Here is a 15,701-nt window from a genome sequence, read left to right as displayed (position 1 = left end):
GTCATTTTTCCTTGAACCCCACCCCCTTCCCATTCCTTTTAATTTTTACTTTGCCATGCATGTAAGTTGCAGGCTTACTGTATAGGACTAAATCTTCTTGTGACAATTAATAAAATGACATTTTCAAACACATTTGTTTCTATACAAGACCCAGGTTTAATTTTACATTTGTATTTATTACACTAGTACCATATAACTCTTGAGGGACATTCTGTGATTCCTTCCCTTGGACACATTTAATAGGAATAGGATTTATTGGTCACCTTTATACTGTTCTCCTCCTTTCTCAAAGTTGCAGAGAGTAGCATACATGGGAATTATCTGTTGTGATCTTATATGAATCTTGTAAACTATGTTAGGCTGACAGAAGTCTGCTCCAAAGTCAACAAGTTAGGATCTGAACCCCCATCCCTATGGTTGAGGTCTGACAATTCCCATCTCATAAGGTATGGATGAAGGGTAGACCACAATCCACCAGTGGATCAGTAGTTCTTTTCTTAGTGCCTGTTTACTTACAGACTTCCTATGGATATCTAGCTAGCCATTGTGGAAGAAAGCACACTGAACTAAATGAATCTTGACCTAATCCAGAAAGGCAAAACTTCTATTTTTCAGGAAGAGTGCATACTTTTAAACTGCTATGGCATGACTAACATTACTGGAGATTCTGAATATGTACTCTTGCTTTAGAAATTTAGTGAACCACAGAGCTTCTTTAAAACATACTCCATGAAAACATATTCAACTCCACCCTGTACCATATCACACTGACTTAAGATCAAAAAATGTAAGACATTTAGATTCCAAACCCACTAAGCAACAGCAGCCGCATTGGCCCACTGTGACTACATGCTATCACATATATTGCACACATAGAATTGTACCCATTTCTCACTATACATATTCAAACTGCAGCCATTCAACTGTATTTATAAACATGCTGGCTTTCTTGTATTGGTACTCAACTATGGAAGTTTTGAAATTCTGATCATCATCGTATTTGGGCACATACAATAGTTTTTTTAAGTGTTTTGCAGAGAATAGACATGGTGGAAAAAAAGGCTTCTAAAACTTATTATTGGGGTGTGTCATTTATCAGATCTTATGGAATTATGTGCTCGTGCCAGATTACCTTTTACCACTGTATTGTGGGGTAGTCCGCCACAATATAAACAAATGTATCTTTTTCCATAAGCCAAGTGCTGAACTTATTAGTTCTTAGATAGGGAGACAGACAAAAGGATCTTATGCTCTAATATTCATTTTTGCCTTTGCTCACTTCTTCAAGCAACAAAAATTGCTGAGAAGACTGAAAAGTATGATCATTATCTTTGATACTTGCCTTTCTCATCTCATATTACTGCTCTAGATAAAGTCTGTTGATTGTCTCTCTGTATTAGCTTGGATTTCAAGAACTGTGAAGAGTTCTACTTGCAGGAATAGGGCTTCCCTGCCTCTTCCTTCCTGAAAAGATATTCCTGGTGGTCTGCAGACTCTACAGAATGCAAAGGTGTATGGCACAAGGAGCTGCAGTGAGTGAATTCATGAAAATTAGAACAAAAAGTTCCACTCATTGTGCTGTTTCTCATCTCTGTGATTTCTCTCAACTCAGTTAATTCATGGTATCTTTCACTTTAATATTTAGCTGACCTCTCAGCTTTAAATAATTAAAAACTCACATCTTGTCTCAAGCATTTCCGTGTTGGTGTTCTATTTTTTCTAATTATTACATAGGTTTTACTTTAACTCTTTTGTGGCTTTTTTTTAGTTCCACCCTGCAAATGCAATGTACTGTATAAAGCATAGTATATTTTGGTGCTTTTAGAAATCAAATGGATGAGACGGAGGAAACTTGTATCTTGCAGGAAATTTTGTGTTAGAGACGTATGTATAACATAAAACCTAAGAGCATCAAACTCTTACCCAGGTGGAAGAGGACCTTGACTAACTGTGTGATGTGGCTGTGAAGCTGGAGTTACTGGCTGAACTTGTCTGGATATTGGTGGTGTGGCCAAAGCAGCTGCTGCAGGAGCACCCGTTCCTGCTGTTGCTCCTTCTGAGTTTTGTTCCAATGCTGAACTTGTAGTTGGCACCAATCCTGCACTAGCCCCTTCTGATTCTGTGGAGGAAGTACCATTGACACATGCTGCAAAGAACACAGGCAAGAAAAAGACAAATAATTATGTTTATTTTAATTCCAGTATTGTATATTTATTTATTTATACTCCACCTGTCCCCCTGAAATGGACTCAAGACAGCAGTACAGCAAAGCAAGAACAGATAAGCCCTCAAGTAACTACTTGGTACACGGCAGTTATTAAGTTCCCAGACTTTTAAGTAAAAGTAGTCAATGGCAGAAACCTTTTCAACAACATTTCCACAAACCTATCAGAACTCAGTTCAACCCTAAATGGAAAAGCCTTCTTGAATTTTAGTTTGGCTCATTGTTCTATTTCATTTACAGGAAATCTGTACTCTGATTAAGAGAACACTATGAAAGAGATTCTTTTTGCAGCAGTTGCCTCTTTCTCTTGACCACAGAAAGCCTGAAGTCCTTGAAAAGAAAATTCCAGGCTGCAACTTCAGTAGGCGTCACATAAAGCTACTTCAGTATTTTGTATGAAGAAAACTTCCATAATTTAACTATGGGACAATGTGTGTTCTCAGAATTACCATATGATGCACTTCTGAGCTGTATAGCTTTTCCTTTCAGCAGTTTAAGAATGCTTTGCTGAAGGTCAGACAGAAATATATCTGGCTTCACAAATGCTAAAGCATGCTTATTATGAATTAAGCCACAATTTTTTGGAGTGGGGACACATGTGGCATTATCTTTTATTATATTAGACACAGCTTTAATACACTAGTGCAGTGGGCAGAATACATTGAACAAACTTAATTCAAACAAACACTGCATTCAAGAGCTTTTAAAGTGATGCTTTTCTCTTGCAGACATACCAGGTGGAGCAGATGGTCTACGTGGAGTAGGTGGAGGTGGCCGAGATGGTCTAGGCGGTCTAGCTGGCTTACAACCTCCATTTGCAATTAATGGAGAATCATTGCCATTAGATGCTCTGCTGTCACTGGACCCGGGAGACTCACAGCTTTCAGGACCATTTGTATTGTTCCTTTATGAGAAAGCACAATACAAATTATCATGGAGACATGGAGATCTCACTGAATGTTAAAACAATTTTGAAAAAGAAGTTTCCTAATTGAAGTCTTGTCACAATTCATATAAACAAATTAGAACCCTGTTCTTATAAAAGTTCAGAAACATATATATGATCATATATAGTGATGCCATCAAAACATATGCTCCTGGACCAAAAATATGAGTCACAGAGGCTCATAATGCTCACCTTAAAGATAAAACAAACACTGTAGCTTAATTAATTTTCCCCCAGCTTAGATTTTAGGCTACAAATTTTACAACAGCTTCCTAACTACATTGGTATTTGTAACTGATACTCAAAACTTGATAGCAACTGGAAGGAGTTGATAGCTCTCAAATAAATAAAAGAGGTAGATAGGTTTCAAACAAACAAAAAAGCATCTGTAGGGTTATGGCTGAATTGTCATATACTCAAGCCAACTACTGACAATCATTTTATTTTCAATTATAAAAACTTCAAGTGGGCAAAATAACATAAACCGCAAGAAATGTGCCCCTTAGATATCAAACCTTCTATAAGAGTCAGAGAAATACAGGACATCTTATTCAAATATTTGTAAATCTGCAATTATTTGAAATGCCACCCTGATAAAAACTTCTGACTAGATGAAATAGCTTACCATTTGTAAAATAAATTATTTTTTTTATTGTGGAAGGTTGACATTGTGAAAGGAGACCTATGAATTTCTGGCATAATGAGCAAGAAAATGTTTAAAATGAACTGAGGCTGTCTCAGGCAACTGAGCCAAGTGTTAATGCTCTGAGTAGCTTGGACTCGGAACAAAAAACAAACCATCATTAAACTTTAGTCATGATCATTACATCGTGACCAATTATAACCACAAAGAACTTTTGTAATAGCTAACAAAAACATCCATATTTAACTTTTCAACTAAAATGTACATTGTTTTGTGTATGTGTTATGAGTTTGTTTCTTGATATATCCTGACCAAACAAAATGTATATTTTAATTAAAATGTGCTAAGAAAACACAATTGGAAGATTCTGATAATTCAAGGCAGTAAAAACTACACATAAAATTAACTACACCATTTATTTACAGGCTTATAGTCAGAATCTTCACAGTGTCAAGAGCCTAACATTAGCAGCAGCATTTTAGTTTAGCATAAACATGGCCATGATCCTGTTTGACATAGATTTCAAGTGGTACTAATAAACACTATTTTAAGTGGAATATATTCAGAATTCATCTTGCTGCTTCATGCTTTGAGGGAATTTTAAAATTGTCAACTCAGGTATTATAAAATATTTTGTTACTTGCAGTTTACAAGAACTAAAAACTTTATACCACAAACAATGTGCTTTTCAGGGTGGAATAAAGGAATTGAGAGGATAAGACACAGAGGTATTTATCCTATTGCATACAATTAAGTTGGACTAATCGTGCAATGGGTCAGTGTGTCTAGCTGCTAACAAGAAGGTTGATAGTTCGAGCCCACCCAGGGCTGGCTGTGGGAAGGATTCCTGCATTGCAGGCCTCACCGTCTGACCACAACAGAGTCAGTATGGTGGGTAAGAGAGCTCCTTTTCCCTTGGAGAAGACATGAAAAGCTCTGAAGACCCTGTGAAGACCTTGCCTGCCTCCAGAAGGGGAAGTCATCCCAAACAAGAATGTCATCCATCCCATCTTAAAAATATGCGTGCACCAACTCTTTTGCCTGAGTAAATGATTATTTATTGGTGAAGATCTGAAGAGAAACTGGATTTTGCTTTCATTTTCATCTTTTCTTTTGAAATGTGTGTCTATTATAACCCAAGATTTTTACAAGCTAGACACTCTTACAATTACAGTGGTACCTTGATTCAGATAGGTAGCTGTGTTGGTCTGAGGCAGTCAAAATAAATAAATAAATTGTCCAGTAGTACCTTAAGGTAAAGGTACCCCTGCCCGTACGGGCCAGTCTTGACAGACTCTAGGGTTGTGCGCTCATCTCACTCTAGAGCAGTGTTTCCCAACCGGTGTTCCGCGGCACACGAGTGTGCCGTGAGACGTTGCCTCGTGTGCCGCGAGATGCCTGGAGGGAGGCGGGCGAGTCGGGCGGCGAGAGGCGGGGCGGCGGCGGCAAGGAGAGGCCGCGCCTCCTGCTGTTGCCTGGCGCTCCTCCTCGCAGCCGGAAGCGCTGCCTGGGTGCCTCCGCGCGACTCTGCCTCGCTGGGTTTGGTCTCCCAGCAGAGACGGGTCACACGCGCCCCTCCCTCCCTCCCTCAGCCTGCGCGGAGGGAAAGCCAGAGAGAGGCATCGCTCCTGCGCGGCGGGAGAGGGAGCAGCCGGAGCGATGCCCCAAACGAACGCATGGGACCGGAGGGGAAATCCTCTCCGAGGCGGATTGAGCGCAGCTGAGAGAAGCCTTTCGAGGAGCTGCCGTGTCCCCTGGAAACCCCCTTCCCAGCTCTGCCTCAGCCGCCGCCGCCTCAGTTGCCGCCGTCCCTCAGTCCCTCGCTCTGCTGCCTCCTCCCACCCCCAAAGCTTGGAGGTTCCCCAGCAAGGGGGAGGGAAAAAACTTTCACTTTTGTGCGTCCCTCCCGGCGTGACGCTGCGCGCTGACGTCACGGGGCGGGGCTTTAATGGTGGTGTGCCGCGAGATTTTTTTTCAGTAAACAGGTGTGCCGTTGCCCAAAAACATTTGGGAAACACTGCTCTAGAGGCTGGGAGCCGGCGCCGTCCGAAGACACTTCCGGGTCACGTGGCCAGCGTGACGAAGCTGCTCTGGTGAGCCAGCACCAGCACAGCACACGGTATCTGAAGAAGTGTGCATGCACAAGAGAACTTATACCCAGAACATACTTAGTTGGTCTCTAAGGAGAATTTGGTTGCAGTAGTTGGTCGCTACTGGAGAATTTTTTTATTCAGTGGTACCTTGGTTAACGAACTTAATCCATTCCGGAAGTCAGTTCTTAAACCAAAGCGTTCTTAAACCAAGGTGTGCTTTCCCATGGAACACACTCAACAGGAAGTGGAACATGTTCTGCTTCCAAGGCAAAGTTCACAAACTTCTTAATCCGAGTTGTTCATAAACTAAGCTGTTCTTAAACTAAGGTCACTGTACTAAAACTACTAAGGATGCTTGTACTGTATCCCCATGACAACTTCCAACCAGTTTCCAATACTCTGAAATATCTACAAAACTGCTAAATTTCAGCACTTGAAACATCACAACTATCAGCATTCCACAACTCCACTGCAGATGTGGAAAACCACCTTACCTTGTTTCATTTTTTGCCCTGGAGCCATCATTCTGCACAGGACCTTTAATATTAAAAATAAGGAAATGGAAACTTATTTTAATATTTGTGTTGTTTTATAAAGAGACATAATAAATATGCATGATTTTCACTATTGGTCAAAATATATGCCATTCGCCTTTTAATTATTGCAAGAGATCAGAGTTCCCACAACAGCCCCAATACAGAGTATGGATAAAGTTTTTTGTACTTTAGAGCTGGAGTGAGCAGAAGGTAGATTGGGAATTACTGGCTCTCTCGGTAATTTGCCTCCCACAGACAGACCACAAGCAGTTAACCAAGAATAAACCTTGTCTGGATTGAGACAAACCATGATCCCTACTTCAGACATAACACGAAGGTAAACTGTGGCTTAGCTCCAGGTAGTGTGGTAGGAGAAGCACCAGGGGAGCAGCAAAGCAGATGCAATTTTTACTGTGGCTACCAGTATGCGTGCTCATTCATGCTTAGCCATGATTTGGCCTAGTGTTATGTGCAAGCCAAGTCACTGTCTTCAGTACTCTCAAGCATGCATGTAAAGGTTTGTAACCTAAAGCACTTTGGCTTACAGTCCTTATCAGGGTTCAATGCATTCTTCAAGAAAAGCCAAAAGCTACCAACAATAACAAATGTTATTTAATATAAACAACTAGTTATATGATGCAACAGCAGTGTGCACACATAGAAGGTAAATATTACTCACTTCTTCTGCTTGAAGCATCACCATTACTCAGCAGCTCAGGATCTACCTGCATGCCATCTAAACAGACAGACAACTCTCCAATCCCGTCAGTTGATTCTTTGTCACCAATAAGCATCATATTCACCACCACTTGTTCAACTATTGAAAATATACAAAAAAAAAAAAAATGTTCTTAACTGCCTTGTATTTTTATTTCAGTGAACTGATTAAGGTTTATACAATTTCATGAAAAAGCTGAGGAAAGCTTTTAAGAAATGACCACAGTTCCATTTCATCTTACACATTCAGTGATCACTGCACATGGTGAGCCTCAGAAAACTTTACTAAATGGGGGTAATTCCCTTACTGAAAAATAGGATTCTAAAGCTTTCCTTGTTTTAAATTTGACATCCATGCTCAGCCCATGCAATCAAAGATTATAGTCCATATTCAACAGCTGCACTGAGCAGAATTCATCTAGAGCATTTGCTCTTGTGGGTAAAGCCCACAACAATTACCATGGAACAGGTATCATCATATTCTTAGCAATGAATTAATGTTATATGGTATATTGTTCTGATTTCCCTAAATGTCCCTAGCAGAATAATGTATAATTCTCATTTATTTTTATGTCATCCTCAGGTTGTGCCACCCTTCTCTCAATAATCAGCAGAAGCAAAACTCATCCATGAATATCTTTAACATCAAATAAAAGAGCCCTCATAACCGTACAATTAATAATAAGAGTTTAAGCATAGTTGCATATTCTCTGTGCCAGGCCTATTATTGTAGAACCCCATTCACAAAGGGGACCATATAAGTCAGAACCTAAACATGTTCCAAATGAACCAAATTTTAGTGGAGACTTTGTGGAATGATTTCTGGTTCTTGGGACCCTCTGGAAGACTACAGGGGTGGGCATCACACTTCTTAAGATCTTGCATATTAACATTTGCCTACACACACAAACACACACACACACACACACACACACACACACACACCCCAAAATTTATATCATTTCAAGTGTCTTTTGTATACCTACGTTTCATATTGTTTGCTTTGAGAGTCTCTTTAATTTCTAGAGTGGCGCTTCCCAATAAGACATCAGATTTCAACGTTTGGTGACTCCATACACGGAAGCACAGGTTGCTGACAGGTGAGACAATTCTAAAAAGAAGAAGCAAGAAATACTGTAATGCATACTCGCAAGTTCCATTTAAAAATACTTCTGAGTAACTTAGAATCATAGACTTATAGAACTGTAGAATTGCAAGGGACACCAAGGGTCATCTAATCTAACACCCTGCAATGATTTGAGCCCCATGTTGGGCAAAGATTCCTACAATGTAGGGCATGGGTAGGCAAACTATGGCCCGGAGGCCGGATCCGGCCCAACTATCTTCTAAAGCCGGCCCGCGGACAGCCCGGGAATCAGAGTGTTTTAACATGAGTAGAATGTGCCCTTTTATTTAAAATGCATCTCTGGGTTATTTGTGGGGCACAGGAATTCATTCATTCCCCCCCCATACAGTCTGGCCCCCCACAAGGTCTGAGGGACAGTGGACTGGCCCCCTGCTGAAAAAGTTTGCTGATCCCTGCTGTAGGGGGTGGGACTAGATGACCCTTCATGGTCCCTTCCAACAGAATCTCAACTAGATTATACATGACAGATGGCTGCCTAACCTCTGCTTAAAATCTCCAAGGCGGAAGAGTCCACCACCTTTCATGGGAGTCTGTTCCACTGTCAAACAGCTCTTACCTGTCACTTACAGTTACAAAATTGACCCCCCCCCCAAAAAAAATGCACAAATCAATTGATCTTCCAAGAGCTATCATATTCCAAACAGTAGTAACATTTATAGAAAAATGTGGCTTTTATGACAGAAATTAATCCTGCAAATATATGTTTATTTCAGTAGCACATAAATGGGGAACCTTGTGCACAATAAAAAAAAATACTCTAAGTGTATTTATTTCACAGTAAATCTTACAGGCAGATTTTTACATGCAAGTTTTGAAGTCTTAGAAGCAAGAACAGTATATACACCTTTCACTAAGTTTTAGGGGAAATATCCTTTCTTCTAGCAACTGTATGCTTCTTTAGTTCCCTCCTCATTCCTTGGATACCTTGGTTCAGATACAAAGATGTTTAAAGTTGCTCACCTATGTACATTGGGACTTTCTGGGCTTCCCTTTTATGGAACAATTCCCTGTACTCCCCCCTATAGCCATTCATGAGGCTCAGGGAGCCCACCTAGTGCCACACCTTACACAGTGTAAGGGGCTGAAACCCATATAACTTAGTTTGCAGAGCTACTGGTCTGCCTCTAGTTTGCAGAGCTACTGGTCTGCCTCTGTGCCTAATTAAAAACAAAACAAAAAAAATCTAAAACATTTAAACCAGTTAAATCAAACCAATAACCTTTATTGGCATCACAGTATAAAACATTTAAGGCACTGGGATAATTAAAAGGACAAGGGTGAAGCTATTGAGGGTTATAAGGTCACACTGTGATCGTGTGCACTTAGATATTATACAAATCAGGTGAATGAATTAAAAGTGATGGGGGGGGGGAAGATTTGGAGTTCTCCAATTACAGATCTTGAGAATGCCTCAGAACAAAATACTATTTCCCATTATCACACTCTGATAAGAACTGCATTTTTCTCTTGTCAATATCCATCCCACAGTATGAGGCGGCTGCATTTCTGTTTCTTATAACAAAATAAGAAAATAAGGAACATTTCCAAACCTACACTGTAAGATGTTGTTTCCATTTTGGACTATTAGTATTGTTGCACTTTTCTGTTTTCTTTGACTGTCCATCAACTGAGACTTCCACGTAAGGGCTGGGTCCAAACCATTTGTTTTTGTTTTCTTTCAACTTCGCAGAAATAACTATTGAAAGAGAATGAATGAGTGCTTTATTTGCTTCAGCAACTTCTAAAGTTTCTACTATTACCTAGCAAAGTAGATTATGGAACCACAGCCAAATTACAACTCTTTTACATTGACAGAAAAGACACCATGACAAAAAGTCCTTTCATTTGGATGTAATATTTACATTGGACCAAAGATTTTCCCTTCCATTCAATCAATTTAAAACCTAAGATGAAACATTTGTCAAGTCATCACTATATCAAGCCATTTAATTTTCTTAAACCTTTCCAAAACTATATTCACCATCCCAATTCTGATCCATTTAGCTCTTGTTGCTGGAATGCCCGCCTTTTGCTAAGTAATTACATGACACTTTTTAAAGCAGGGGTAGGCAACCTAAGGCCCATGGGCCGAATGCGGCCCAATCGCCTTCTCAATCCGGCCTGCGGACGGTCCAGGAATCAGCGTGTTTTTACATGAGTAGAATGTGTCCTTTTATTTAAAATGCATCTCTGGGTTATTTGTGGGGCCTGCCTGGTGTTTTTACATGAATAGAATGTGTCCTTTTATTTAAAATGCATCTCTGGGTTATTTGTGGGGCATAGGAATTCGTTCATTTTTTTCCAAAATATAGTCCGGCCCACCACACGGTCTGAGGGATGCTGGACCAGCCCATGGCTGAAAAAGGTTGCTGATCCCTGTTTTAAAGTAAACATAAAGATACACACATTTTAAGTTAGGTGTAAAGATGCATGCAACAATCTTAGTTCTGTGTGCTCCATTTGCACTCACACATATTCTTACGCTGTACCATACCAACCACAACCAATCTTTTATGTTACCACTATTGGCTGCAGCATGTAGCATTTCAAAAAGTGGACCAATTAATTTTGCATGTCTTCTTGTTGTCTTGGTGGTATTTATATAGCTGCACTAGTCAAATTTAGCACCAGAAGTGTTGAGTCTCTCGCTGCAGTTACGAAAGTGAAATAAGTAGTAAGTTTTAAACAAATGTGCTTTATTTAGAAAGCTGAAATGTGTTCTTCAGTGTGTGAGTTAAGTAATGAGAAAGTGAGCCTGACTCGACAAAATTAACATCAAGCAAATAAAAATCTTTCTCTTTAGAAATTGTACCACTTAGCTGAGGCAATTTTACCACTCAGCCAAGATATATTTTCTTTCTGCTCGCACCATTGCAAGTGGCTTATTTCTCTCTGGTCTTGCCTCACAATCAACTGTTCACATCTACCTAGCACTTTTACTGCCAAAATTACTCACATATCTTGTCAGACTGACCACTTCAAGCCCTTCTTTAAATCCCAGAATTGGTTTTTTGCCTGCACCAGGATGTTACATAAACCTCTTGCCCTTATCTTCAAAACCCTCCATGTTTCTCCCCCCACCCCCCATTTTTTTCTGTTGTTCTATCCCAACACACCGCTTCCTGTGATTTTCACTTACCCAGGTCCACTCTACTCAATTATTTGAAGAGATCTTCTGCTACTTGAAACAAACCCACTCTTTCTCCCTTGCTTTCCTTTATGATTGGAATGGCCTTCCAGAACATCTCTCCATGTGACTACCTGTGGTCACTTGCTTCAAGTCCTTCCACACATTTTTCATGAAGCCTTTGAAACAACCCTGTTCTCAATATCCTACAACTAAAGTGCATGTAACTAAAATAATTGCACATTCTGCCCTTGTTCAACCCTGCCATCAGTTTCCTTCCCTTCTTCTGTTTCCCTATAAACCTCTTGAGGTAGGGGAATGCAAACCTGTTCTTTGTTAATTGCCATGTAAATAGATAATTCCATGTAAACAAACAAACAAGTACACACTGCATATGTGGAAGTAGCTAAGAAGTGGCAACTACTTGGCTATATGGCTTATCACTTGTGTGAGTGGTCAATCATAGAACATGTCATCTGTTGCTTGGTGATAAGTGGAATTCCCTACTTATTGCTTATGATCATGAAGGCAAGCTTATCTGTTGCCTCCTGGGCCAGTCTGCCTACCTCTTGATAGATAGCAGAGGTTGCTTAAACTCTTTCCCCCCAATCTCCCCATTTCCTGGCCGAGATCTCTCCATATCCAGTCTCCCCAATGTTGGCAGTCTCTTATGATGTTGTTACCTTGACTGACAATGCTGCAGACCTACACAGTCCTCTTCCTGTTTTTGCAGTAGATGCACTACTGCCTGGGTCACTGCAAGTATTGACTAGCTAAGCCAAGCTTCCTTGGTAACACTCAATTTTTCTTGACTCAGGTGAGGCCTCACTGGGAAATTTTTTCTAAAGTAACACTCATGGGTGTTATATACAAGGTGAAGACGCTAAATTCTAACATAATAAATAATTTGCAGGAAGTAGATTCTGTGTTAACTACTTACAACACAGTTATGATAGATGAAACAGATTTTTCAAAACAAAACGGACTTTAAAAGTAAGTTGTGACACCGCCCCCAGTGCCTTAAAAATAAAAAAATCACCTATCATCTGGTTCTTCAAGTTAGGAGTCTATACTGATCACTCATTCATATACCATATTTTTGGCCTTAACTGTCATAGTAAAGATGAGCCAAAATAAAGTTTCCTTCAAAGACCACTGTTGATATCCATTAATACATTCAAAGAAATATTAATGAATCAACAAAAAAGGAGGCAATGTGCATTATTCCCTAGGCCAGTGGTTTTCAACCCTGGGGTGCCTTGAATGATTGTCAGGGCCACCGCGGGGCAACACTGGACTCTATCCCTCTTTCTTTCCTTCCCTTCCTCCTCTGATGCCCTCTCGCATCTCTGCCTCACAAAGGCTTGTGGGGCTGTCGGTTGCAGCAGCCCTGGCTACAAGCTCCCCACTATGCACTATTTGTAATGGGTTAAAACCAATTTATAAAAGGTCTGTAGAAACCTGCTTAAAAGACACTGAAATAACAAAGCAGTGATTAAACCAACAACACTAGCTGGAACAGAAAAATTATTTAAAGGCTTCTGGCGCAAAATTCCATTAAAACACCTCTGAATCAACAAAGAGAAGGAGCAATGTGAACATAGTAGTGGAAAAATTCTGTTCCAGTGGTCACAGAGAAATAGTGACAGAGAACATGTTCAATCCTCAGCATCTCCAGTCAAAAGAAATCTTGGATAAGGCTGGGAAAGATGTTCTGACAATGTTAAGGACTTTGGAGCAGTTACAGTTAGATGGGCAAATGGCTTGACTTGACATGAGGGATCCTTATATGCCTTCCAATAGGATTTGTTTTAGATTTTCCCACAAAGATGTGGGAAAACGCCACAAAGATAGGAGTCTGCAATTCCTTCAGTTACCCTTAAAAGCAAAGGCTCTACAGTCAGCAAGCAGGCCTGTTTGAGACACTTACCAGTGATCTGAAGCTGTGATTTCATAGTTAGTCCACTGATAGGCTCTGAATTTGACCCATTGCCAGCCATACCACAGGAAGGTACATGAACCTGAATAAAGAAACAAGAAATAATAACTTTACTCTTGAGACAAAGAGACTAAAATTGAGTTCAATTGAAAAAAAATATAAATATAAAATTAAGCTCAGTTGCCATATACATTAATATATTAGACAACTACACTATAGGATATCTAGGTAGACTCCCACAAGAGGTTGTGGACGCTCCTTCTTTGGAAGATTTTAAACAAAGATTGGATGGCCATCATATATGATCTAGTTGAGATTCCTGCATTGCAGGGGGTTGAGCTAGCTATTCCTCAGGGTCCCTTCCAACTTTACAATTCTATTGTTTTATACGTGATGGACAGACCAATGTATCTTAAGGCAAACCAGAACAAAACAAATACTGGTGAAATGCCTGTTGTGATCACTTGTAATGAAGGAGCCAAAATATGTGATTCTCTTCTCCTCCACCCCAACTCATTAGCAGATGCAAGCAACCAGTGGCTTGGGAATAAGGTTGTGTCTTCATCTTGCACATGATCACATTCATTTACTTTCAGTGATAGAGCTGAATCAAACATTCATTTATATGGTTACAAAGAGAAATAAATGTTCAACAAAAAAGATCACCACTGATACATCCCTCACCCCTTTCAAATGGACTTTGTTAACTGATTCTCCACACAGACAGGAAAAGTATTGACATGGTCTCAGCTGATTCTATTACCAATTTCCAGTGTGAGCTACTGAACTTGCCCTGCCTCACCTGCTCCCACCATCCCTTTCTCGTATTTATGTTCTTTTCCATTAAAACAAAATGGTTTGTCCTTAATTTTCTTGGATTAGATCTAACTATAAAATATTTAGTATAACATCTGTATATACAGGAAAACTGTGCGATTAGACACATTAAAAACGCAGCTAATTAACTAGTGCAAACTGAAGTTGGAAAACAGCTACATATACATACAAAAATGAAACTGAAACAAATTACTCACACTAGATAAAACCCCACATAACTGAAATATTTCTTCATGTACAAACTGCTCTCTAATAACCCCACAAAGAGTTTCCAAAATGGCACAGAGTTATAAACAGCTTCCGCAAACACCATGTGTCAATCTATTTCAGCATATAGTTCTGGACACTTCCACTAAGATTTGGAGAGTACCTGCCAGACTTGACTGAAGTTGTTTAATAATAATAATAATAATAATAATAATAATAATAATAATAATAATAATACCCCATCCATCTGGTAGGGATGAATATCAGAATCTTAGATGTGGAACTAGAAATTCTCATGTAATACAGAGTTTCTTTGTTTCAAAGTTCAAGAAATCAATTATTCCTATTTTCAAATTTACTTTACAATTTTACCTCACAATTTGATAAGCAGACCTTAGTGTATTAAAGTTATCACCTTTGAATCAATAAGGAACCAACACTTTCAGGCTGGTAATAAAATTAATATTTCAAACATTTGCTTAGCTGATGTCAGCGGTGGTTTCTTCTTCCTGGAAATCCTTAGCTATAGGAAGCATGCTTTATGATCAAGAACCTTTTAGAATTTGCTGTATTAATGATGTGCTGCTCTCACCTCATGAACAAAAACATTTCCCTACTAGAAATGGCAGCTAACTTAATTATGTAGTTTGTAAGAAGAATAGAGGAAAAAACAACAACAGCTCAGCAGTTTCCTGTAATTCAGTAATTTTCAGCTTTGCATCTGTGTGGAAACTCTGGACTCCTACAGACTCCTACAGAGGTGCCACGTCCCCCTCCCAGACAGAAGCTTTGTACTTCAAATGCTGCAGAACCACCAACAGCAGCAGCAGAATGCATGGGGGTCAGCGAGGATCCTGCCACTGTTACTCTTCAACACCCACCTCTTCGTGTTTGCATTGAATACGTACTTTTTGTGTGAAAAGCCAGTTAGTATCTTGGTTATTTTCCCCTCACTTAGTGAATTAGGGGGTCTCCCTCACTAATAGGACTTTTCATTTTGGAGGCTGAGCACTCTAGCATAATGCCCCATTGACATGTACGGCTTTTTACACAAATAGGAATCTATGAATAATTCACATTGGCGTGAGCTGAATTGCAGGGAAGGGAAAGGAGACAAAGAGCTTGTGATTCCTTTGTGTGTGTCCCCTCCTTTCTCTCTTCAGTCAATTCTAAATCCCTACTTCCCTTTGCTATCCTTTTCGTGGCAAAGAGGACAGACTTTGCTGCTGGAAGCATCATGCTTTAGGACCCAGGCTTCTATCCCAGACTATGCATGCAGTTCCCC

The 15,701-nt window shown here is 39.8% G+C and overlaps 1 protein-coding gene across 2 annotated transcripts in view; it reads right to left on the bottom strand.

Moving 5' to 3' along the window:
• ITCH (itchy E3 ubiquitin protein ligase) overlaps positions 1–15,701 on the bottom strand; it is a 50,685-nt gene that overhangs the window by 21,711 nt on the left and 13,273 nt on the right. The window contains exons 2-8 of one of the 2 annotated variants that reach the window (XM_028734894.2): positions 13,364–13,454; positions 9,861–10,002; positions 8,146–8,270; positions 7,122–7,259; positions 6,401–6,443; positions 2,959–3,128; positions 1,924–2,146 (exon numbers count right to left, since the gene is read on the bottom strand). In XM_028734894.2, the coding sequence (XP_028590727.2) occupies positions 1,924–2,146; positions 2,959–3,128; positions 6,401–6,443; positions 7,122–7,259; positions 8,146–8,270; positions 9,861–10,002; positions 13,364–13,433 (911 nt within the window). In that variant the 5' untranslated portion in view covers positions 13,434–13,454. Of the gene's footprint in view, positions 1–1,923; positions 2,147–2,958; positions 3,129–6,400; positions 6,444–7,121; positions 7,260–8,145; positions 8,271–9,860; positions 10,003–13,363; positions 13,455–15,701 lie in introns of those variants that run through there. The other variant, XM_028734895.2, reaches the window with a different exon arrangement.

This window comes from Podarcis muralis, chromosome 5 (genome assembly GCF_964188315.1).
Source record: "Podarcis muralis chromosome 5, rPodMur119.hap1.1, whole genome shotgun sequence".
Taxonomy (NCBI): Eukaryota; Metazoa; Chordata; class Lepidosauria; order Squamata; family Lacertidae; genus Podarcis; species Podarcis muralis.
The sequence above is the reverse complement of the archived record's forward strand: the minus strand, read 5'-3'. Positions and strand labels throughout refer to the sequence as shown.